The sequence below is a fragment of the Micropterus salmoides genome, unplaced genomic scaffold (assembly GCF_014851395.1).
Source record: "Micropterus salmoides isolate LMB-PRFRI ecotype aquatic unplaced genomic scaffold, ASM1485139v1 Ms_hic_scaffold_4126, whole genome shotgun sequence".
NCBI lineage: Eukaryota > Metazoa > Chordata > Actinopteri > Centrarchiformes > Centrarchidae > Micropterus > Micropterus salmoides.
The window spans coordinates 1-25,043 of NW_024043514.1; the positions used below are offsets into that span (position 1 = coordinate 1).

At 49.5% G+C, this 25,043-nt stretch overlaps 2 protein-coding genes across 4 annotated transcripts; one reads left to right on the forward strand and one right to left on the reverse strand.

Moving 5' to 3' along the window:
• Positions 1 to 4,860: 4,860 nt before the first annotated feature.
• Positions 4,861 to 8,030, forward strand: LOC119887345 (transmembrane and ubiquitin-like domain-containing protein 1). Its single transcript, XM_038698161.1, is given in 4 exon segments — positions 4,861 to 4,996; positions 5,735 to 6,010; positions 6,012 to 6,241; positions 7,322 to 8,030. Coding segments are annotated over 3 exon segments (816 nt in total). The 5' UTR covers positions 4,861 to 4,996; positions 5,735 to 5,776; the 3' UTR covers positions 7,674 to 8,030.
• Positions 7,890 to 22,818, reverse strand: LOC119887343 (dynein heavy chain 17, axonemal-like; the record flags this gene model as incomplete). Of its 3 annotated transcripts, none has more annotated exon segments than XM_038698160.1 (22): positions 7,890 to 7,984; positions 8,115 to 8,323; positions 9,714 to 9,812; positions 9,948 to 10,068; positions 11,264 to 11,433; positions 11,556 to 11,792; positions 11,910 to 12,059; positions 12,920 to 13,063; positions 13,136 to 13,255; positions 17,093 to 17,196; positions 17,287 to 17,392; positions 17,472 to 17,618; positions 17,696 to 17,888; positions 17,972 to 18,222; positions 18,294 to 18,410; positions 18,484 to 18,651; positions 18,774 to 18,860; positions 19,452 to 19,604; positions 19,687 to 19,812; positions 20,263 to 20,348; positions 20,432 to 20,531; positions 22,632 to 22,818. In XM_038698160.1, coding segments are annotated over 20 exon segments (2,773 nt in total), but the record flags the coding sequence as incomplete, so codon positions are not given.
• Positions 22,819 to 25,043: the final 2,225 nt, after the last annotated feature.

Consider the following 25,043-nt stretch of genomic DNA (forward strand, 5'->3'; position numbering starts at 1 on the left):
TGCTGACGGTGTTCCTGCAGCTCTGCAGCCGGGTGGTGAAGCTGGACGTGGTGGGGGAGTTGTAGTCCTCGGTGGTCTCCGACAGAACTCACACACTGAGATCTGATCCGGCATCATTGGCACCCAGAATCACCCCAGATAAACCCAGAGAACGCTACGGATCCCGGCGGGATCAGCGACCCGGGTGCGTTCAGGACCTGCTGCTGTTGTGCAGATGTTTAAAGCAGCTGGTCTCAGATCAGATGTCCTCTGAGTGTCTCTCATCAGCCGTCTCCTCCCGATGATTCATTCCTCCTTTCTCTCCTCCTCTGACTGCTGTCAAGTCACACACCGAGCACCACGTGACCCGGCGGGGTTTCACAATAAAAGCCCACCAACGTAGCCAGTTAAAACACAGCAAAAACTCTGGTGGAAATAATGTTTGAGTGAAAGTCGGGAGAAAAAAAGACATAATTTCCCGTAACTTTGTGTCAGCATTCAACACAATCTGCCCATGAAGCTGATCAGCTCTGTCCTGGATCCTGGACTTCCTCACAAACAGACCCCAGTGTGTTCGGATTGGGACTCACCTCTTCCACTCTAGTGCTGCTCACACCGGGGCCCCCCAGGCTGCGCTCCGCCCCCTCCTGTTCACGCTGTACACCACAACTGCATACATGGAGAGAACTCTGCTGTGAAGTTGCGGACGCACCACCATCATCGGCCGGATTCCAACAAACGATGAGACTTCACATCGGGAGGAAGTCTTGGTGCTCAGAGAACAACCAGCTGCTCAACGTCAACAAACAAGGAGCTAAAGACTCACTCCTGTCTGCAATCGGTGGAGCAGGTGAATCAGCATCACAGAGAACCTGACATGGTCGCCTCACATCTCCACGCTGGTGAAGAAAGAAACGACTGGATTTCTAGAGGAAGCTGAAGAAGGCCAACCTCCCACGCCACACTTCACAACTGGAAACATCACCAACATGGATGTGCACTGCCCGGGACCGGAGGGCTCAAACTGCTCAGAGCCCAAAGGATCCTAAGGACAGAACCCACCCAGCCACAGCCTGTTCACCCTGCTGCATGCTGGGAAGAGATCTAGAAGTTTCTGCTGACTCTTCAACTCGCTGATGATAGTTTATTTCTGGGACTCGTTATTTATCCACCATCTGCTGGATCTACATTTTGTATGTACAGCATGAAGGGAACTACAGACTTCATGCGTTATGTGACCCTGTGCTGGAAAATGATAACGGACCTTCAGCAGTCGAGGCAGCTGTCACCTTCTGAAAACCATGAAGGTTATTTGCACAATAAGGAAGCGTGCCGTTTAAATGTAGAAGAAACAAAAGGAACGTTTGAATCGTCAACTGCTGCCTGAACTTGTGTTAACTTGGTGCAGAAACTTTCCAGATGCAGGTAATAAAGAGTTGAATGCTTTAAACATTTTCTGTTGGAGGACCGCCCTCAAATATTTCTTCTAAAGAGTTAAAACTTCTTCTCGCTGGTGAGCTGAGCCCTGATCTCCTCCTCTCACACAAAGGGTCGAAGAGAACTTGATGGCTTGGATAAATGGCGTTTAAGGGACGATCCAGATGGTTCAGTACGTTCGTGTTCTTGTTCTGAAGTCTGAAGGCGTTTCAGGTGTTCGTTTCAGGCTGAAGATCTGAATCACTTTGGTGAACATGTGAGAGAGTTCACAGCCGGCTCAGACTCAGGAACTACGCCAGGAAGGTCAGACCTGTCTAACTGAGACGCGAGGCGACAACATCACTGACCTCCTGCACTGACTCTTTCTTAATGAACTATTGACCCTTTCTTCCAGTATTTTATTTGTTTCTGACTAAAATGTGAACTCCCTGTTTGCTGCTGCCTCAGCAGTCTGTTATTGAAACTACTCGCCTTTATTTTGAAGGGGAAACACTACAAACCTCTGGTAACTTCCTGTACTTGACTCTCCTTCGGGATCGCCGCATAATAGTGGAGTGCGCATGCGTGACGGGCGCAGCTAATTATGAAAAGAGGAAAAGATGATCAGATAAATCTTCATTAAATAAATTCAAACTGATCAAAAATCGGTTCAGTCATTTAATGATCAATGTTTGGATTTACGGGAATCTTCGCTTTGTATTAAACACATAATAATGTTTACTTCCTGCCGTCACGTGCTGATCAGAAACACATGGAGGATTTATTGATCCTCTGTTTTTATTATCAAAGAGTCGCAGGAAGTGACCTTTCACAATAAAAGATTCTCAGTCTGACAGGCATGACTCATGTTTTTATATATTTATTAAGTTTTAAAGAATACTACTCTTTTACTGCAGTAAAAGAACTACAGTTTAAACTACTCTGTAGAAGTAAAAGGTCCTGCGTTCTAAATGTTACTTACAGTTTTTTGTGTGTTCTTTGTTACTATTTCAGAACCTTGATGTCATTTTAAACAACTCTAGACACAAAACGGTTATCACTTGTAACACAGGCTGTCGAATGTTCAAAACTTGCATTGTGCATTCACATCTTTAAAGAAATCTGCACAATCATTGGTTCAAAAAAAGAAATTGACTGAAATACCATTGAAACATAACTAAAGATCACCCGCACACAAGCAACCGATAGTTTCACTGTGTCATTGTTCGTACAATCATTAATTTGTAGAACAAAATAGGTGATACAGGTTTCATTATGGTACTACATGTACAGTAAATACTTCTCCGTAAACGTACTGCAGTAGTAGAGAGAATACTACAGAAACAGTTGATGCAAACACTACAGTACAATCACAACATAGGTTTATTTGAATCAAAGCAAAAATAATTAGCTATGAAATAGAAAGTACTGTAATACATCAAATGCAGTGTTCCTCAACTTGCTTGTACTGTAAGAACAAAAGCGATTACTGTACTTCTACATTGTCATCGACTCCGTGTGTCGATTTGGCCACAGGTTCTCATCTACATCACAATGGATGTTTTCATTAGCCAAACATCTTGGAAAAAACCTTCGGTCATGGCGAATCCAGGCCTGACACTGGTCTGCTGTGATGTCATTGCAGGCGTCATTCATGGCCTGGAGAAGAGTGACTCGGGTGCCTGTCATGAACCTTCCATCTCCATGCGGAGAAAAATTCGGGTTAAGGAAGGGAGAGTATGGGGGTAAATACAGGGTGGTAAACTGTGCCATGCTTGCACCACATGAGCATGATGGAACATGACATTGTCCCACACAATGCGATAGGTCACACCTTCAGCTCTACAAACCTCATCCAGCTCGTCAAGAAAGGAGAGCTGCATTATATGGTCCAATAGGAGGTCTGCGTCCCACCACACCAGCTTACTGACTCACACATGGTAATGTTGGCCCCACGTTGTCCAGGTACTTGGTTGGTTGCCCGCTGGCCAATGAAATCCCGACCTCTCCTCCTTGTCTTGGCCAGATTAAAACCCGCCTCATCCAAATATATGAATTTGTGATGGTCGCCATCAGCATCCAGCTCCATCACCCTCTAAAAATACATTTTGGAAAGAGATTTAGAGATTAGTGTACAATGTAGAATTTTTGGGAATGTTTTTACAACAGCCGTCTTGAAACTGAACTTACTGAACACACAGAGTCCTCATTTCTTTCGAAAGGCACACGGTACAGTTGTTTTATAGATACCTGGTGTCTTTTCAGTATGCGTGCAATAGTCGGCAAACTTATGGATCCCACATTATTGAACATGTCTTCGTTGTCCAAGATATGCTGGTGAATTTCTGTAAGGCGAATATGATTTCTGTCCCGAACCAAATCGACTGCAGCCTGCTGTTGTTGGTCAGTTAGAATTTTGCCTCTGCCTCCACTATTGACCTGGTCACAATTCTACAGGGAACATTAGAGTAAGAAGACACTTGCTCACATCACCTATTCTGTGATACACATTGTTATGCAGTCACTTGACAATTGAGAGTAGCATAATGTTTAGTGCATGCTGATAACTTACCGGTTCTCATCGGTTGACCTTCTGAGGTTTGGTTGTATCATTGTAGCCGCTATTGTCCACAAAGAAGATTTATGACATGGTCTACAACTATTGCCCAAATTTCACTGGACACTCTGCTGTTGCTGCCGCTGTCTTGGCCCGTGGCCTTGTCCTCTACCACGTTCCCCCACACCTCTCAAACGAGGCCCACGACCACCTCTCAGAAGGGAGGCCTGTCCCCTGCCATTCCTTTGACCAACACGTCTTCCTCGTCTTCCTCCCCACTGCTGCTGCTTGACCTCCATTGTGACCCGTATCACCTGCTGGCTCCATGTTACGTATCACTATGCTCTTGCAATTGGATCCCAATCAACTCTTTATATACTCATTCCACAATGTGCACTCAGTCATCAGTAACGAGTTGGCAGAATTGGACAAGCAATTACAAGGACCCTGCATCTATACAGAAAATATAAAATATTTATGTATATATAAATATAATATATAACTGTAAGTTAATTACACATTTTCCACAGTGACTGCAACAGATTACAGTGATATTTTGTAATTAAATGTTCATTCAGGTGCATCTCAGAAAATAATTAATTTTTTCACAATAATTTAAGTCAAAAACGCTAAACTTTCTTATATTCTAAAGTGAAATTTTATTTATCTTGATGATCCCAGCTTACAGCTCATGGAGATCAAAAATCCATCTCTCAACATATTAGAATAAAGAAAGTCTATGAAACAAATCTATCTACAGAAATGTTTCACTTTTTGACTTAATTTAAAGGAGGAAAATGAACCTTTTCATAAAACCCACCTGTATTTATCTATAAATATCTATTTATAGATATAAATGTACTTGTTGTTCCCGCCGCGGCCTGAAGGCGGAGTTTGTGATGACCGGCAGGAGGCAGCTGCGCGTCACGTGAGTCAGAACCACAGAAGAAGACGGAGGAGCAGAAGCAGGAAGCGTGAGCAGCAGCAGATTAGCCTGATTAGCCTGCGGGCTAACTCTGTGATATGAGCTTTGTAAGCTGAACAGTAAGTTTAACTTTGTCTTGTTTGTCTGCTCAGACTCTGACGCCACGTCCACGTGCCTTAATGACCTCATCAGTGAGGCTGACAGCAGTTAGCATGTAGCTTAGCAGACTTCCTGTCCCGGCTGTGAGTTGGAAGCAGTTAGCAGTTAGCAGTTAGCTCGGAGTTTTAGCAGGACGGTACCGTGAGTTCGGTGGACGGAAGCGGGCTGTTACTGAGCCGAGCTGCGGGTGAACCTCCGCACGCACCGCCGGTCAGCTGACCGTGCGCGCGGCCAGGTGAGCAGCAGCTGCACCTGTACTGCAGGTCCGGACCGTAAAGTTAACAGAAACAGCGCGAGAGCCACGTTTCAGATGAGAGATATGAAGTGGATCAAGTCAGAACCGGTTTGTAGTTAAACACAAAGAAACCAGACTATCGGTCAGTCAGAGAGCAAAGAGCCGGACCCGAGCTTCAGAGGGAGAGTTCTGATCTGAACAGGGACCAGCTGACTAAGGTGGGGTCCGAGGACCCTCAGGGCCCGTGAGGGGGCTCCACCGGGTCTTCAGCAAAAAGGGAATCATTAATTTAATAATTCAATAATTCCTCCTGTAAGTAACAAAATGTAGGAGGTCACGAGTTTCACACCTGTTCTGTCAACATCTAACATCTGAGCAGACGGGTCAGTGAGGGTGGAGCTGATTGTGGGTTGAAATGATCTTCTGTGACGTGTTTGATGCTAAGCTCCGCCCCTGTGTGCAGGTGTGTGACCTGTGTTGACCTCAGTGGGCGTTGCCGTGGGCGATGGCGCTGATCGAAGGCGTCGGAGACGAGGTGACGGTGCTGTTCTGTTTGCTGTTGCTCCTCCTGGTGATGCTGCTCGCCTGGATCTCCACCCGCACCACCGAGCCCCCGGAACACCTGTTTGCCTCCACCACAGGCCCCGCCTCATCATTGAGGAGCAGCCCCGCCCACCATGACACGCCTCTCTCTGCCGCCAACTCTTCGTCTTCCTCTTCCCCCCCTCCAGCTCTTTAAGTGACAGCTCTCTGACAGAAGCCCCGCCCACCAACACCTCCACCCAGGAGAAGGAGGGGAGGGGAGAGAAAGGGGAGAGGCTGGAGGAGGAGACGGTGTGAGGAGCAGAGAAGGAGGAGGAGGAGAGTCTTCGTCCTCTCAGAGGAACATGGTGCTCAGAATCAAGTTTCTCAACGACACAGAGAAAAGGGCTCAGGTCAAACCGCAGGACACCATCGGCTACATCAAACGGTAACAAAGCCGTCGCTGCAGCTAGCTGTGCTGCGTCACTGCTGCGTCACTAGTCGTACTCTGGCGTCGTACTCTGGCGTCGTACTCTGGCGTCCCCCTGCGTCACTAGTCGTACTCTGGCGTCGTACTCTGGCGTCGTACTCTGGCGTCCCCCTGCGTCACTAGTCGTACTCTGGCGTCGTACTCTGGCGTCGTACTCTGGCGTCCCCCTGCATCACTAGTCGTACTCTGGCGTCGTACTCTGGCGTCACTCGTCGTACTCTGGCGTCCCCCTGCGTCACTAGTCGTACTCTGGCGTTGTACTCTGGCGTCCCCCTGCGTCACTAGTCGTACTCTGGCGTTGTACTCTGGCGTCCCCCTGCGTCACTAGTCGTACTCTGGCGTCGTACTCTGGCGTCCCCCTGCGTCACTCGTCGTACTCTGGCGTCCCCCTGCGTCACTCGTTGTACTCTGGCGTCCCCCTGCGTCACTCGTTGTACTCTGGCGTCCCCCTGCGTCACTCGTTGTACTCTGGCGTCCCCCTGCGTCACTAGTTGTACTCTGTCGTACTCTGGCGTCCCCCTAACACCTGTCAACAGTAAAGGCACGTTCAGCTGCAGGTGTCTAAAAGAAAGATGAAACAGCAAAAACATCTCAGAACCGTTTTATTCTGTGTATGTGAGGAACGAACCACATTTAGACTGGAAGTAAAGCTTCATTTATACTTCTGCGCTGAATCTGTTGTGCACCTCCCCAACATGTAACTACACATCTGCTGTAACTGCAGTATAAATGCATGAGTACGGCGTAGAACCGACGCAGAAGTATAAAACATCAGCTGCCGTCATGTGACCACGTTGTTTCACAGCCGATGGCAGCGCAGCATCCTCCACGTTACAGAAACGCAGGCCTCTTTGTTCCCGACAGTAGCACAGTGCTTGGGTTCTTTCGCCACATAGAACCAGAACCTGCTGAGATCTCGCCATTCTGCAGATGACAGAACGCTCTCGCTCCTCGTCTCCGTGATTTCCTGCTCTGAGACTCTTGTGGATGATGAGCAGTGTTGCGGCTGGCTTTGACCTCTGACCTCTTCCCTTTCAGGACCTACTTTGCGGGCCAGGAGCAGCAGGTCCGGTTGATCTATCAGGGCCAGCTGCTGCAGGACGACGCTCAGACTCTGGCCTCTCTGAACCTGGTCCATAACTGCGTCCTGCACTGTCACATCTCTCAGTACGCCAGCGGGAGGGCGGCGGGGGGGCCGCGGCCTGCCGACCAGGTGCAGGTGGCTCTGAATGTGGGCAGCCTGATGGTCCCCCTGCTGGTCCTCATGCTGTCGGTGCTGTGGTACTGTCAGATCCAGTACCGGCAGTTCTTCACCGCCCCGGCCACCGCCTCGCTGGTCGGAGTCACCATCTTCCTCAGCCTGGTCGCCTTTGGAGTCTACCGTCGCTAGCTGCCCTCTGATTGGCCGCCGCCTCTGTCTGTGTGGTGATGTCAGCAGCCGGGGCAGAGCTCTCTCTGACCTCTGATCCGGACTCGGACCTGCGGGACAAAACGGACAGAGTTGATGTTTGTTTTTTGTTGCCATGAAGATGATAAGTGTTAACGAGGACTTTCATTTTTATTATTTTTAGATCTCTGTAGGTTTTCTCATCATCGTGCCTCTCTTACGTTCTGGTTTCTGAAGCGGGTCGGACCAGCGCCAGGCTGTAAACCGGACCCGTGTGTCTGTCTGAGCAGGAAAGTCTAAATGAATCACAGCTTCTGAAGAGAAAGAAATTCTATTAAAGCGTTTATGTATCTCGTTGTGGTTCTTTGTGTCTCTGTGAAGAATCAGACTTCTGCTGCAAATAAAACTACCAGCAAGCAGTACTAGTACTGGTAGAATTGATACCTTGGTGGTAGAAATACATTCAGCCGCTCGTGTCGTTCATTTCCTGTTTTGAACAGTGTTTATGGACGGCGCTCTCCACATCCTCGGGGTTGCCTGTCTTATCCAGAGATCATGTTCAGTGATGATCCAGCTGCTCTGACAGACGAGCGTGTTCCTCTATGCTGAAGTCTGGTTTTAATGACGGGGCTGCAGCTTCTCTATGAAATCATCTGCGTAGGAATGACGACCTTTTAATATTATGTTTTTATAGTGTGGTCATTGTGTTCGTTGTTTCTTTTGGAAAGCATCTCTGTGTTCTGTGCTTTACGAGTGCGTTTCTCATGAATTATATTTTGACCTGCTGCCTGAACACCAGTAACTGAACAAATAACAGCCTCCGGTTTTCTAACGTCACTGTGGTCCTGAGCCCAAACGCTGCGAACCCGAGTTCTGACCTGAGCTTCATTCTTATCCAACTTTCTCAGCCCATCTGAAACCATCGCTCTACAAAACCAAAACTAGAGCTGAAACAAAACCTTAAACCAATTTAACCTTTTAAAGCGCCTAAAACAAGTTGAGAAGGAAACATTATAAAGCCAATAAAAGCGTCAGCAGCCAGCAGGGACTGATATTTACCGTTGGAGGATAATGAAACTGACATTATTCAGAGTTTCAGGGACTTGAATTAATGTCGTCCACCCTGACTCAACGCTGCTGCAACATGTTAAAATCATTTTCCAGGACGGCGGGAGCCCTGATACTTCAGGGAGTGGCTCTGTTTTCATGGTGTGTGTTTGTAAAGGGAAATCTTAGGACAGCAGCTTGTGTTTGGCCTTTTCCCGTTTCAATAAGACGACGCCCTCGTGCACAAAGCAGCTCCATAAAGAAATGGTCTCCCAGTTCGGTGTGGAAGAACTCGACCGGCCCACCCAGAACCCTGACCTGACCCCTGTCCAACACCTTTGGCATGAACTAGACAGAGACTGAGAGCCGGGTCCTCTCGTCCAACAGAGTCTGACCTCACTAACGATCGTCTTGTGGAAGAAGCTGCAAAGGGGGACCAGCTCCACATGAAAGCCCCTGGGTTCAGTACGGGATGGTTTGTCCCAGTAAAGTCACATCTGGAGGTCGACGAGAAGTTCACAAACAAAGATGGCTGCCCCCATGTTACTATTGTGTCTAACACTGCGTGCTGCATCCTCAGCCCTTTGAACACATTAACGTGCTTCAGTCTGACTCCGCTCAGTTCTTCTCTACACACCACCTACTGTTGATGCTTCCCTCCATTTCCTTTGGGCAGTGCATTGTGGGAGAATTCATTTAGTCACTTTCCCAGTGTAAACCAACCACAAACAAACCCTGCTCAGAGTGTCCAGTTTATTAGGAACATGTGGAGCAGCTGCTGAACTCACTGTTGCACAGAGAGGCGTTTCTATTATTTTGTCCACCCCCTTTCTTTAAATGGAGGCAGGCTGAATAACAGAGGCATCTCTGTGTTGATCAGGTGAATAAATCTTAAAGCCAAACTAAACGATGAGAGAAGTGTTGATGAGGTGTTTAAACAGATGCTGCTCTTCTCCTGTTGTTTAGACTGAAGGTACAAAGAGTTCATTCACAAACCTTTAATCATCACGTCTGAACACTGTGAGCTCTAAATCAACCTGTGAACCGATGAACGTCTCCCGTCTGAGCCGCCGCGTCCTCTGCAGCCCGTCAGCACTGCCAGAGAAACAACAACGACGACAGGTTTCAGGAGTTTTAACGTGAAGCTGACTGGAGACACAGGCTGCTCAGTCGCACCTGTCAGACGGTGATGAGGGTCAAAATGTTGTTTTTCATGAGTGATGTCACTACCTGTAGCTGTGCTGCCAGGTGTTCAGGCAGCTCGACTCCGGCGGCCTCCAGCAGGATGATGGTCTCTGTCAGGGGGAACCTGGACTCTTCACCGCCACCACGCTGGGTCAGCTGCTGCAGACTGAAGACACACACAGGTCTCAGGTGAGTCACCTGTTCCTGACTGAGGCCAGCGGGTCTCAGGTGAGTTCACCTGTTCCTGACTGAGGCCAGCTGGTCTCAGGTGAGTCACCTGTTCCTGACTGAGGCCAGCGGGTCTCAGGTGAGTTCACCTGTTCCTGACTGAGGCCAGCGGGTCTCAGGTGAGTCACCTGTTCCTGACTGAGGCCAGCGGGTCTCAGGTGAGTTCACCTGTTCCTGACCGAAGCAGCCTGGTATGGAGTAGAACCGAAACGTCTCCAGAACCAGAAACCAGAACTTCAATCGATACTTTTTGTAACCAGATCGCGGCCAAAAATGACTATTTGTCTAGTTTGCTTTCAGCCAATCACGCTGAAAGAAAGAGAAGAGCAGCCTTTTTCCTCCTTATGTGCCTGCACCATAAACCGTATAAAAAAGGAGTCCAAGCGTGATTTTAACAGCCGCTCACCTTCGGCTGCGGTCTCAGGCGTGTTCGTCACTGTTTATCACCACAAGCTTGGCTCTCCGTTGGTTTCATCTTCTGGTATCAGTTAACACTTCTCTGTATTTGTATTTGCTCTTCACATCACTAGTCACCGATCGATCAGCTGATTTTACTGACGGAGACTGCGGTTGCAGCTGGGGCTGCTTCACGTGTAGTTAGTTTGATCGGCTAGACCTGCAGCCCCTCTTTTCCTCTGTTTGTATCTTTAGTGTAGTTTAGTGACTTGTTTAAACAGAAGGCTTTCTCGTTTTATTCGAGGTTTGCGGCTCCCCACTAAAGGAAAAAGCACTCGGGGTGAATAGTAGACCTATCAAAAATACCTTAAATTCGTTTCCCACAACTTATTTGGTCACTAAACTATTTGACTCCTCTCTCATTCAAATATAAAATAAGTCCCAAGCTGTAGTCTTTCCCCTTATAGGCTAATGCTACCAGTGAGGATGACCTAATTAGGATGGGGAGCGATTTCCCAATACTTCTAGCAGTTATTTGAAACAAGAAAATCACCTTGCTTGTCCATAACAACAATAAAAATAATAATAAGCTGCCAGTCAGGTGTCATTTTATGCAAGGTATTGAATGAAGTACTCTGTTGGTATCGGTATCACTTTAAGGGTACTGGGTTTGGTACTGGTACTGTAAAATTTTAAATGATACCCAACCCTAGCTAGCGGGTCTCAGGTGAGTTCACCTGTTCCTGACTGAGCCCAGCAGGTACTCTGTGTACACGTGTCTCCAGTCGTAGATGAGTGACAGCAGGGAGTCTCTGAAGGGACGGAGGTCGACCTGCAGCCAGTTGTGCAGAACGATGACATCATCCAGGTGAGCCACCTCTCTGCTCACTCTCTGGAGCGACTCAATCTGAAACGACATCACAGCCACCAGGTGATGACACGGCAAAATCAGCCAGCCCAGGTGTGAGCTAATACAGGTGCTTTTTACCTGGAGTGTCTGCAGTAAAACACCTGACAGGTGTGTCTCACCTCTCTCTGGAAGTCCTTCAGGGTGGGCGGAGTCTTCTCGGCCTCCAGCTCCTCGGGTCCCAGCTGCCTGCTGTAGGTCAGGAACTCCTGCATGACCCGCCTCCTGTTGCTTTGCCACAGGTATGAGTACCTGTTCAGCCCCGCCCTCAGACGCTCCGCCTCCTCCCTCACCTGCAGCAGGCGACGCATCACTTCCTGTTCCAACGCAGAGAGCTTGGGACTCTGCTGCAGAGAGACCTGACAGACAGACAGGTAGACAAACGGGTTCAAAGCCTCCAACAGCAGCCCGGACAGGCTGAGCGTGTAATGTCACAGTGACGTCGGAGTCACCTGATAGTTGCCCTGACGACTCACAGAGATCCTGGGCGGCAGACTGGCCGCCGTGTAAACGTCAGTGATGATGGTCTTCAGGAGGTCAGAGAGGCCGCCGCTCACTGACGGCTCAAACACACTTCCTGTTTCCTGCAGCTCCAGACGGACCGCCAACAACGCAGCCCTGCAGCTCTGCAAGAAGAACGGAGGCTGTGACACAGCTGGAATCGAACCTGTGACGTTGTGGTCATTAGGTTTGCACCTGGACTATTTAGGTATTAAGATGCCAGTCGGACTCAAACGCGTGGGAAAAGCGGCCGCAGGAAACGGCTTCGTCCAGGTGGACAAGAAAAAAACTGTCCAATCAGAGCTGAGAATGTGAATCACATGGTTAACATGAGAGACCAGAGAGCACGAGCTGGTCCAGTTCTGATCCTGATCCGAGTCCTTTCATATCGATTGTCTGCTGATCTGATCTGTTGTGACGGGGGACCGGAACCCGGGGCGCCTGTGGACTCGATACCTGAGGCTCCACCAGGTGAGCTCCCAGCTGGCGGTTTACTTAGGGAGGAGCTGTTGGACTACAGAGTGGAGCGTCCTCCCTCACAGAGGATCTCTGGTCCAGTTTCCTTTAGTCCTGAATACGGCTGCAACTACTACAAAATGACACCACGCCTCTCATTTAGCCGTCAGCGTTTACATTAAACTTGGAGGCTGCGTCCCTCTCTGGTTTCAAGAAGCTCCTGAAAACTTCCTCTGATAACCTCTGACATCACTTCCTGTGCTCTTCTTCTTCTGTCTGCTCACAGTTCTCTTCCCCAGGTATTTACCCCTGATGTGCTAGTGCGTATGTCAGCTGTAGATCTCGTGCTGTATTTGATGCTCTGTGGATGTTTGTATGTTGCGTGTTCAGATGTTAATGTCACGCTTGTTGACCGTTCTGAGGACGCCATCAGGTCCTCACTGTGAGTCAGCTAACGTCAGCCAGCTAAACCACAACAGAGGCTCGATGTGCTGCTCAGGTTGACGCAGGTGTTCCCAGGGGAGCGTACCTGTGGGTTCATGTTGTCAGACAGGAAGTGCAGAGATCTGAGCAGCAGCTGGAACAGTCCGTCCTGGACTTTGTCATCGATGTAGTCTAGATACTTGATCCAGGACTGAGAGGAGTCTTCAGCTCTGTACAGACTCCGGTTCACCTGAGAACACAGCAGAGTCACATCAGCACCTCCTCCTGCTCCTCCTGCTCCTCAGGTGTACTCTGCTGTTACCTGTGTTAACCTGAGCAGCTGCTGTCCCTCCTCTCTGAGGACCCTGTAGCTCTGCTCTGTAGCGCCGTCCTCCAGCAGCGACTCACCTGAGCGCTGCAGCAGGTGAAGCTCCGCCCAGCCCTGCAGATGGACAGATACAGACCTCTCAGGTTAACAGTCAGGTGTCCACAGGGAGTTCAGGCTGTATCCGCCCCCCCTGTTCTTACTGGACCAGATCAGAACAGGTTGTAAAGGAGCTGATGGATCAACACAGTGTCTTGTGAATGTTCTCAGTCATCCAGGTCAGAGTTATCCAAAGAAGGTTCAAGTCCAACGCAACCGAGTTCACACGAGAAGACGTCCACAACAACAGTTTGGCCTTCCTGGACTGTGCTGTACACATTGAAGAGGACAGGAGCCTGCAAACTGGGGTTTACAGGAAACCCACTCCAGAGACGCTCACAAATCTCCGAGCTAGAGTCCAAGTCAAGTCTCAAGTCTCCGAGCTAGAGTCCAGGTCAAGTCCCAAGTCTCTGAGCTAGAGTCCAGGTCAAGTCCCAAGTCTCTGAGCTAGAGTCCAAGTCAAGTCTCAAGTCTCTGAGCTAGAGTCCAGGTCAAGTCCCAAGTCTCTGAGCTAGAGTCCAAGTCAAGTCCCAAGTCTCTGAGCTAGAGTCCAAGTCAAGTCTCAAGTCTCTGAGCTAGAGTCCAGGTCAAGTCTCAAGTCTCTGAGCTAGAGTCCAGGTCAAGTCCCAAGTCTCTGAGCTAGAGTCCAAGTCAAGTCCCAAGTCTCTGAGCTAGAGTCCAGGTCAAGTCCCAAGTCTCTGAGCTAGAGTCCAAGTCAAGTCCCAAGTCTCTGAGCTAGAGTCCAAGTCAAGTCTCAAGTCTCTGAGCTAGAGTTCAGGTCAAGTCCCAAGTCTCTGAGCTAGAGTCCAAGTCAAGTCTCAAGTCTCTGAGCTAGAGTTCAGGTCAAGTCCCAAGTCTCTGAGCTAGAGTCCAAGTCAAGTCTCAAGTCTCTGAGCTAGAGTTCAGGTCAAGTCCCAAGTCTCTGAGCTAGAGTCCAAGTCAAGTCTCAAGTCTCTGAGCTAGAGTCCAAGTCAAGTCTCAAGTCTCTGAGCTAGAGTTCAGGTCAAGTCCCAAGTCTCTGAGCTAGAGTCCAAGTCAAGTCTCAAGTCTCTGAGCTAGAGTCCAAGTCAAGTCTCAAGTCTCTGAGCTAGAGTCCAGGTCAAGTCCCAAGTCTCTGAGCTAGAGTCCAAGTCAAGTCTCAAGTCTCTGAGCTAGAGTCCAAGTCAAGTCTCAAGTCTCTGAGCTAGAGTTCAGGTCAAGTCCCAAGTCTCTGAGCTAGAGTCCAAGTCAAGTCTCAAGTCTCTGAGCTAGAGTCCAAGTCAAGTCTCAAGTCTCTGAGCTAGAGTCCAAGTCAAGTCTCAAGTCTCTGAGCTAGAGTCCAGGTCAAGTCCCAAGTCTCTGAGCTAGAGTCCAAGTCAAGTCTCAAGTCTCTGAGCTAGAGTCCAGGTCAAGTCCCAAGTCTCTGAGCTAGAGTCCAAGTCAAGTCCCAAGTCTCTGAGCTAGAGTCCAAGTCAAGTCTCAAGTCTCTGAGCTAGAGTCCAGGTCAAGTCCCAAGTCTCTGAGCTAGAGTCCAAGTCAAGTCCCAAGTCTCTGAGCTAGAGTCCAAGTCAAGTCTCAAGTCTCTGAGCTAGAGTCCAGGTCAAGTCCCAAGTCTCTGAGCTAGAGTCCAAGTCAAGTCCCAAGTCTCTGAGCTAGAGTCCAAGTCAAGTCTCAAGTCTCTGAGCTAGAGTCCAGGTCAAGTCCCAAGTCTCTGAGCTAGAGTCCAAGTCAAGTCTCAAGTCTCTGAGCTAGAGTCCAAGTCAAGTCTCAAGTCTCTGAGCTAGAGTTCAGGTCAAGTCCCAAGTCTCTGAGCTAGAGTCCAAGTCAAGTCTCAAGTCTCTGAGCTAGAGTCCAAGTCAAGTCTCAAGTCTTTAAGCTAGAGTCCAAGTCAAGTCTCAAGTCTCTGAGCTAGAGTTCAGGTCAAGTCTCAAGTCTTTAAGCTAGAGTCCAAGTCAAGTCTCAAGTCTTTAAGCTAGAGTCCAAGTCAAGTCTCAAGTCTCTGAGCTAGAGTCCAGATCAAGTCTCAAGTCTTTAAGCTAGAGTCCAAGTCAAGTCTCAAGTCTCTGAGCTAGAGTCCAGGTCAAGTCTCAAGTCTCTGAGCTAGAGTCCAGGTCAAGTCTCGAGTCTCTGAGCTAGATGTTCAAGTCAAGTCTCAAGTCTTTAAGCTAGAGTCCAGGTCAAGTCTCAAGTCTTTAAGCTAGAGTCCAAGTCAAGTCTCAAGTCTCTCGTGGTTATTACGAATGTTGTATCAGCTGCTGCGTTCAGTCCAGGCTGCTTATAAAACTGCAGAGCTATAAGGGATTCTGTAACCGTAACCTGTTTTTCACTCACAGAGAACAACCATGTGATGAGCAATGCAACTAATGACCGCTTATTAACTACGAGTCTCAAACCCAGTGTAACGTTATAGCTAAATAAAACTGTAACGTTACATGATCAACAGTAAACCTGTAACCTGTTTGTGGTAATAATTAACGTGACGGCAGCCAGCGGGACGTAAATGATTACGTTAATCGACCACCACAAGTTTGGCGAGTAAACAAACGCTCATTCATCTTTTCATAACGACAGTCTGAGTTAACCTCCGGTAGCTCGTAGCTAAAGCAAGAAGCAAGCTAACGTTAGATGGCCAACGCTGCGCTAAACTCACTAACATCAGGTTACTAACCTATTTGTGTTCAGCGCTTCTTTGTTTTGGACTGTATGAAGTTTTAAAGCCAAAGTTTATGATGAACGGCTCAGCAGCTGTTTGTTGTTGTCTCTCACGTGTGGCCGTGCAGCTGAGCAGCTGAAACTACGTGTTATGTAGGCAGGTTATAATGTTTTATAAAAATAAACATTGTTCACGAGTCATGCGCCTCGAGTCCGAGTCTCTAACTCAAGTCCCCATCTCTGACCCACACACACGGACCAATAACTACTGTTCGATTCCCACCACCCACTGGAGCACAAGCTAGGAATCATCAGAACCCTGCAACACAGAGCGGACCACATAACAACAAGCCAGAGAGACGGAACAGAACCACCTGAAGGGGGCACTCACAGCCTGTGGAGACCCCAAACGGACCTTTGTGAAAACAGCCAGATCCAGGAAGAAGAGCAAAACTACAGGGGACGAGGAGAAGAAGGTAAAACGCAACAACATTGTGATTCCATACCTGTCTGGAGTATCAGAGAAACAAACACAACATCCCTGTGTTTTTTAAACCTGGTCCCCCCAAAGACCGCACCCCTGAACACTAGTGTATGCGGTCCAATGCAGTGAGGAATGCACAGACCTGTATATTGGGGAGACTAAACAACCACTACACAAACGCATGGCTCAACACAGAAGGGCCAACTCCTCAGGTCAAGACTCTGCAGTCTACTTACATCTGAAGGACAGAGGACACTCGTTTGAGGACCACCAGGTGCACATTTTAGACAGAGAAGATGGATGGTTTGAAAGAGGTGTCAAGGAAGCATCTACACCAGGGTGGAGAAGCCGTCATTGAACAGGGGAGGGGGTCTACGCCACCACTTATCCCCCACTTACAATGCTGTCCTTTCATCACTTCCCAGGAAACTCAACAAACGTAACCTATTGGCCTCAGGTGAAGATACCAACGATGGTCGTTCAGTCTTGGCCACAGGTAGCCTTAACGACTGTAACGACTGTCGTCACAGCAACAAGGAACACTAACGAACCAGCGGTATCGATGACCCGGGCCAACGACCCCACTGAGGTTAAATAGCTGAGTTTCCCTGCCAGTCAGTCAGAACTGAAGAAGTCCTTTGGATGAGGGATGAAACGTCTTCCAGTATCTTCAACCAAGTCCAGTTGCCCTTGACTTTAACCTTCCTTGGATATCAGGTGTGTTTCCTGCTGTGTTTCACCTGAACGATGTGAGTCATGGCGTCCATGTTGGCTCGGGCCTCGCTCACTGTGCAGTGGAAGAGCAGCACTCTCTGTCTCTGCTGGTCCACCAGGTGCTGCACACCTGAACACACACACAGGTACAGTAACTTCTTGAAGCTGTGTGATTACGCAACACCCGGTTTGTCATGTGATGTGTCATGTGACGTGTCACCTTCGCAGCTCCAGGTGTTCCTCTGTAGTTCTGACAGGGTGCGGTTCAGGTCCTGCAGCTGGTCCTGGATCAGAGGAAGCTCCACTTGCAGGACGTCCCTCAGTACCTGGAGGAGGACCGTGGCCTGTCACATGACCTTCACCTGGATCTACCTGTATTCAGGACTTGTGTGTGTGTGTGTGTACCTGGTTGTAGCAGGACACCATATGACTCAGGCTCAGGTAGGTCTGTGTGATGTCATCTCTGCAGGTGAAGAGTCCAGCAGCGAAGGGGCGGAGCTTCACGTCTGTCTCCCTGCTCACACACCTGAGCTCCCTCAGCGCCGCCTCCAGCTGGACACACACAGACAGACAGGTGAGGTCAGGTGCAGGTGAGTCCAGCTCCCCCGTTAGTTACTCCTCTCACTGACCTTGTGGCTGAAGGTAACTCCCAGCATGCCTTGCTGGTCGTGTTGTATTAGAGGTTGCTCCAGGATGAACGCACAGTCTGAGTCCAGCTGACGGCTCCAGTCTGACCTCACTCGCTCTCTGAAATCCTGCAGGAGATCCACAATCTGCTGGAACCTCTGCAGAACCAGCTGGGACTCCCCCGAGTCCAGGTACCTGAACGCAACGCAGAGACCGTCCTTACTGTCGGAGTAACCCTAACCCCCCTGCCGTGTGCTGTGTGTGTTCTGGGACCTTACAGGGATTCTACGGTCCTGTAGTGGCTCAGGGTGTCCTCAGCTCTCAGTCTGAGCTGCTGAGTCCAGCAGAGTCCAGATGCAGCAGTCGGGCTGAACTTGCTGAATGTTGCTGATTTCTCTCTCTGACTGTAGAACAGCAGCTCGGTCTGATCCAGCTCCACCAAGATCATCTCCACCAGCCGGATCAGGTGAGGACGCAGCTGATCTTGGATCAGAGGACGGTCCAGGACGAACCCGAACATCTCCACCAGCTGAAACACAGACCAGATCAGATCAGACCAGAGCCCCTCTCCCTGCAGCGGCTGTGGTTATAGACCGGTACCTTGGCGGCAGAGGAGGGGGAGCTGCAGTCCCCGAAGGCTCTGCTGAGGACCGACACCAGCCGCCTCTCCAGGTCTGCTATCTGAACATGAAACTGATCCAGGTGCAGCTCAAAGCTCTGAGAGGAAGAGGACGAGGAGTCACACACAGCTCAGAGTCCAACAGGAAGTACCTGACACACATCAGCTGACCTGGTCATCGGGGTCCACGGGGTCACAGTTACAGTCAGACAGAGCTGTCACGTGACACACGAAGTCCTGATACACGCCCTGAACCACATCAGTCCACATCCTGCCGCTGACACCGGTCAGGACCGTCTGATCCAGCTGGTCCAGCTGCAGACTGACACAGAGCACCTCCTGTAGGGGGACGGGGGGCGCTGTTAGACCTGCTGGTTTTAACTAATGATTGCTGTCATGATCGACCAGGCGTTTCACCGTGTGACGTGTAAATGCGTGTGCATGTGTGTGCGTGTGTGTACCTGGATGTTCTGCAGACGTTTCAGGAAGGCGTCCAGGTGGAAGACGACCAGGTGTGAAGGAAAGTCCCAGCTCTGTGCGACTCCATCCTGCATTTACAGTTACTCATCTGGCTTTTATCCAAACACTCACATTTGAGGAACAACATACGAGCATCGACAAGAGACAAGAGATACTAGTGACGGCTGTTAGCGCGTACGCCATCGGTGGGTAAATACCTACAAAAGGAAGGAAGAGTTAACAAAAGAGAACTGTAAGGAGACAGAAGAAGAGGAGCACAGGAAGTGATGTCAGAGGAAGTGTCCTCTGTAGAGTTTTCAGGAGCTTCTTGAAGTCAGAGAGGGATGCCGTTGCTGTGATGGCGTGCGGCAGCTCGTTCCACCATCGTGGCGTCACAGGTGAGAACAGGGACTGAGGTCGCTTTGTGTGAAGGGAGGCAGAGCCAGGCGGCGTTCGTTGGAGGAGCGCAGTGGCCCAGAAGCAACGTAGGCTTGGATTATGTGGTTTAGGTAGATGCTGCAGACCCAGTAGGAGCTCTGGATGCAGCATCAGGTGTTTATAATCATCAACTCTTAAAACTGGCTGCTTGTAAAAAGCCTTTGATCCAGTTGAAGGTACCTGAGATCAGGACGGACCACCTCGCTTTCACACCTGCTGACGTAAACACAGACACCACTGACCTGCTGCTGGTTCTCCAGCTGGGTCCTGCACTGACTGTAGGCCTCCTTCAGGGCCTGCAGGGTCCAGATCACCAGTCTGACATCATCCAGGACCGGACCAGGGTCTGACACCAGACCACGCATCACTTCCTCTCCACGCAGGAACTTCCTGCTCTGCAGCAGCAGAAGAAGAAGCAGGTAAAGGATGGTGTGTGACACACACGCACATACGCACACACACACACACTCTCTGTACCGTTTGTATAAAGAGGTTGCAGACCTCCTGCAGCAGGACCACTATCCTGCAGGGTTTACAGTAGAACTCAGACCTGATCCACAGCAGACGCACCTCCTCCATCACAGCCGCCATGTTGTCTCCCAGCTGCCAATCACAGACAGAGTTCAGTCACAGTCTGATGATGTCACGGCCGTACAGGACCCGGTTTCACAGGCCGTGAATCTGAGCGTCAGCTTACTGCACATACTCAACCAAAATGCATTGTGGGACGCACTGTAGTGTTTTGCTGTGTCGTCACTGAGTAGAGTTAGAATTTTATGAAAACTGAAGGCGAATGGAAAACGTGCTCCAGCGTTCGAGCTCCTACGGGGGAGCTAGAGAGCCAGCCAATCAGCTCACAGAGCCCTCGGGCCCCACTCACACATTTCTCTGAGGATTATTTCTGTTTAGTTAGGCGCTGCTTCACGTCGACCTCAGAAGAGACGAACAAGCACAACACGTTACACGAGTACAGCATGCGCAGTACCTGCTGACTGAGGATGTAGTATACGTGAGTATCAATACTGCTGGTTGTTGTGGCCAGTCCCACAGTACCTGCTGGTACTCCATCTGCTCCACCTCCTCCAGCTTCTCCTGCAGGGGAGTCAGATTCAGAGTCACATCTTCAGCCTCCTTCAGACCTGAGAGGAGGAGGAGGAGGGGGCAGAGGTCAGAGGTCAGGTGAGTCTCTCAGGTAACCTCTGTTATTTGTGAGTGTTCCTACCTTCCTGCACGTCTCTGTAAATGTCTCTCAGAGTGGACCAGTAGACGCTCTCCGCCTGCTCAACGACGGACGCCACCTGCTGAGCTCTGCTGCTCATCAACTGCACAAACACCACAACATAAAGAAACGAGGAAAGATTTCATTTTCTGAAATAAACAAATGTAAAGACAGCAAGAGCATTTCAAATGGAACGAGCTTCAATGTCCACGTGGGAGTAGAGAAGGTGCTGCAAAAGGAACTGTCAGTAAAAAGGACATGTGGAGACATGTGGGCCGTCACCCTGACATCATCACCTGCCGTCACCCTGACATCATCACCTGCCGTCACCCTGACATTGTCACTTGCCACCTGCTGTCACCCTGACATTGTCACCCTGACATCGTCAACTTCCGTCACCCTGACATCGTCACCCTGACATCGTCACCCTGACATCGTCACCTGCCGTCACCCTGACATCGTCACCCTGACATTGTCACCCTGACATCGTCACCCTGACATCGTCACCCTGACATCGTCAACTGCCGTCACCCTGACATTGTCACTTGCCACCTGCTGTCACCCTGACATTGTCACCCTGACATCGTCAACTTCCGTCACCCTGACATCGTCACCCTGACATCGTCACCTGCCGTCACCCTGACATTGTCACCCTGACATCGTCACCCTGACATCGTCACCTGCCGTCACCCTGACATCGTCAACTGCCGTCACCCTGACATCGTCACCCTGACATCGTCACCCTGACATCGTCAACTTCCGTCACCCTGACATCGTCACCCTGACATCGTCACCTGCCGTCACCCTGACATTGTCACCCTGACATCGTCACCCTGACATCATCACCTGCCGTCACCCTGACATTGTCACCCTGACATCGTCACCTGCCGTCACCCTGACATTGTCACCCTGACATCATCACCTGCCGTCACCCTGACATTGTCACCCTGACATCGTCACCTGCCGTCACCCTGACATCGTCAACTGCCGTCACCCTGACATCGTCACCCTGACATCGTCAACTTCCGTCACCCTGACATCGTCACCTGCCGTCACCCTGACATTGTCACCCTGACATCGTCAACTGCCGTCACCCTGACATTGTCACTTGCCACCTGCCATCACCCTGACATTGTCACCCTGACATTGTCACTTGCCACCTGCCATCACCCTGACATCGTCACCCTGACATCGTCACCCTGACATCGTCAACTGCCGTCACCCTGACATTGTCACTTGCCACCTGCTGTCACCCTGACATCGTCACCCTGACATCATCACCTGCCGTCACCCTGACATTGTCACCTGCCGTCACCCTGACATTGTCACCCTGACATTGTCACTTGCCACCTGCCATCACCCTGACATCGTCACCCTGACATCGTCACCTGCCGTCACCCTGACATTGTCACCCTGACATTGTCACTTGCCACCTGCCATCACCCTGACATCGTCACCCTGACATTGTCACCCTGACATCGTCACCTGCCGTCACCCTGACATCGTCAACTGCCGTCACCCTGACATCGTCACCCTGACATCGTCAACTTCCGTCACCCTGACATCGTCACCTGCCGTCACCCTGACATTGTCACCCTGACATCGTCAACTGCCGTCACCCTGACATTGTCACTTGCCACCTGCCATCACCCTGACATCGTCACCCTGACATCGTCAACTGCCGTCACCCTGACATTGTCACTTGCCACCTGCTGTCACCCTGACATCGTCACCCTGACATCATCACCTGCCGTCACCCTGACATCGTCACCTGCCGTCACCCTGACATCGTCACCCTGACATCGTCACCTGCCGTCACCCTGACATCGTCACCCTGACATCGTCACCTGCCGTCACCCTGACATCGTCACCCTGACATCGTCACCTGCCGTCACCCTGACATCGTCACCCTGACATCGTCACCTGCCGTCACCCTGACATCGTCACCTGCCGTCACCCTGACATCGTCACCCTGACATCGTCACCTGCCGTCACCCTGACATCGTCACCCTGACATCGTCACCTGCCGTCACCCTGACATCGTCACCCTGACATCGTCACCTGCCGTCACCCTGACATCGTCACCCTGACATCGTCACCCTGACATCGTCACCTGCCGTCACCCTGACATCGTCACCCTGACATCGTCACCCTGACATCGTCACCTGCCGTCACCCTGACATCGTCACCCTGACATCGTCACCTGCCGCTGGATGAAGTGCAGGTTCTTCAGTCGGTTCTTCCAGAAGTGGAACTCCTCTGAGGGAAGCGGCTTCAGTCCGTCCAGAACCGGCTGAGACGAGTCCTGCTGCAGGAACTCCGACACAAGCCCCGCCCATTCTATGATCGTCGAATCACAGGCGTGGAGGAGCTTCACGTCTGACAACTTCCTGTTGGAGGAGAAGAAGGAGGAGGAGGCTGCGTTTATTAGTGTAATATTAAATTACAAGCATAATGTTCTGTTAGTACAATGTTGATAAATTCATTATAATTCCATATATATGTATAACATTAATTCCAGTTCCAGCAGTTTCATTTCTATAAGTCCTTGTGTAGTAAAATGCTCTACAGGAGGTTGAGTTAAGTCTCTAACGTGTTAATGCTAAGTGATACCTCGCCAATAAGCAGAACCATTACAGTTTTTGGTGTTAACATCCATCGGTCATGGCGACGTTTACAGCTGGACCACGTGATGATTGGACACCACCAGACATGTTCTACAGTTCTCCTGTCTGTGCTTGAGGTGGCGGCTAATCCGCCCCAGACTCCCTTAAAGAAATCAAGAGTTTTGTGAGAGTCAAAGGAAACTCTATAAACTCTGTCTCCACCCGTCTGTGGTCAAACAGGCAGCGAGACCGTCATATGGATATGGAAGGACTGACGGGCAGGTGGCTTGATTCAAAATGTTAACACCGACCAAAGAAGACTTCATTGTATTTAATAAATTTTAATCATTTTAACGCTTTCAAAATCAATTAGTGTAAAAATCATTTGGATAGGGAGGAGTGGCTGAATAGGTGTCTTGACGTTGGTAGTAACAATGTCCGAGTGAAAAGCCACATGCCGGTGCTGTATTACACTTAACGGTCTACGCCGCTGGTTCCGGAAAGCCGGATCGCTTAGTGAAAGCACTCACGGTTACAGGATTATGCTGGAATATTTTGTTCAGTATAAAAGAGCCAATGCTGCATGTTGGTGGATATTCTTTCTGCGTTTACTTCAGAATCTCTGTGTGAAAGAGGCTAATGAATGGAATGGAACGAAGTAGTACTCTATTGGTATCGGTATCACTTTAAGGGTGCATCATAGCACAGAGACAGCACTGGTGAAAATTACTAATGACCTCCTTATTGCATCAGACAAAGGACTTGTCTCTGTACTGGTTTATTAGATCTTAGTGCTGCATTTGATACCATTGACCATCAGATCCTATTGCAGAGACTGGAATATTTCATTGGCATTAAAGGAACCGCTCTAAGCTGGTTTAAGTCCTATTTATCAGATCGATTTCAGTTTGTACATGTTAACGATGAGTCCTCCATGCACGCCAAAGTTAGTCATGGAGTTCCTCAAGGATCTGTCCTCGGACCAATCCTCTTCACTTTATATATGCTTCCTTTAGGCAATATTATCAGGAAATATTTCATAAGCTTTCATTGTTATGCCGATGATACTTGGTTATATCTATCTATTGTTCTGGGGCCTAAGCACCTCCGTGACGCATTATCTAAAGATATAGTTTCCCTTGATGGCATCGCCTTGGCCTCCAGCACCACTGTGAGGAATCTTGGAGTTATCTTTGATCAGGACATGTCGTTTAAGTCTCACATTAAGCAAATTTCAAGGACCGCCTTTTTTCACCTACGTAATATTGCGAAAATGAGGAACATCCTGTCTAAAAATGACGCAGAAAAACTAGTCCATGCATTTGTTACTTCTAGGCTGGATTACTGCAATTCCTTATTATCAGGCTGCTCGAAAAAGACTCTTCAGCTAATCCAGAATGCTGCAGCACGTGTTCTGACAGGAACCAGGAAAAGAGATCATATTTCTCCTGTTTTAGTTTCTCTGCAATTTAAAATCATTCTTCTTACCTACAAAGCTCTTAATGGTCAGGCACCATCTTATCTTAAAGAGCTCATAGTACCTTACTACCCCACCAGAGCACTGCGCTCATCCCATTATTGCATGTTACTAACACAACTTCTCCCCTTTCTGGTAGTCTTGTGCTTTCTCGTCCCTCTCCTCTCTCCTCCTATCACTTCCTGCAGGTGTTTCTGGCTCTGGAGCTGTGGAGTCTGGATCTGTGGTTGCGGGTCACCTGCTGCCCCGTGTTCCTGCTCGACACCCTCTGCTGCAACGACTATTGTTACTAGTCCTATTGTTATTATTGTTATTATAATCATTAACATTACGACTGTTATCATTAACACTATTATAAATATCTGTACCATTTTTCATTTAGTCTATAGCAACATCACCTTTACTGTCTGTACCTCTGTGTGTATATTGTGTAGGCTGCCTCTCTCTCTCTCTCTCCTTCCATCCCTCTCTCTCTCTCTCTCCTTCCATCCCTCTCTCTCTCTCTCTCCTTCCATCCCTCTCCCTCTCTCTC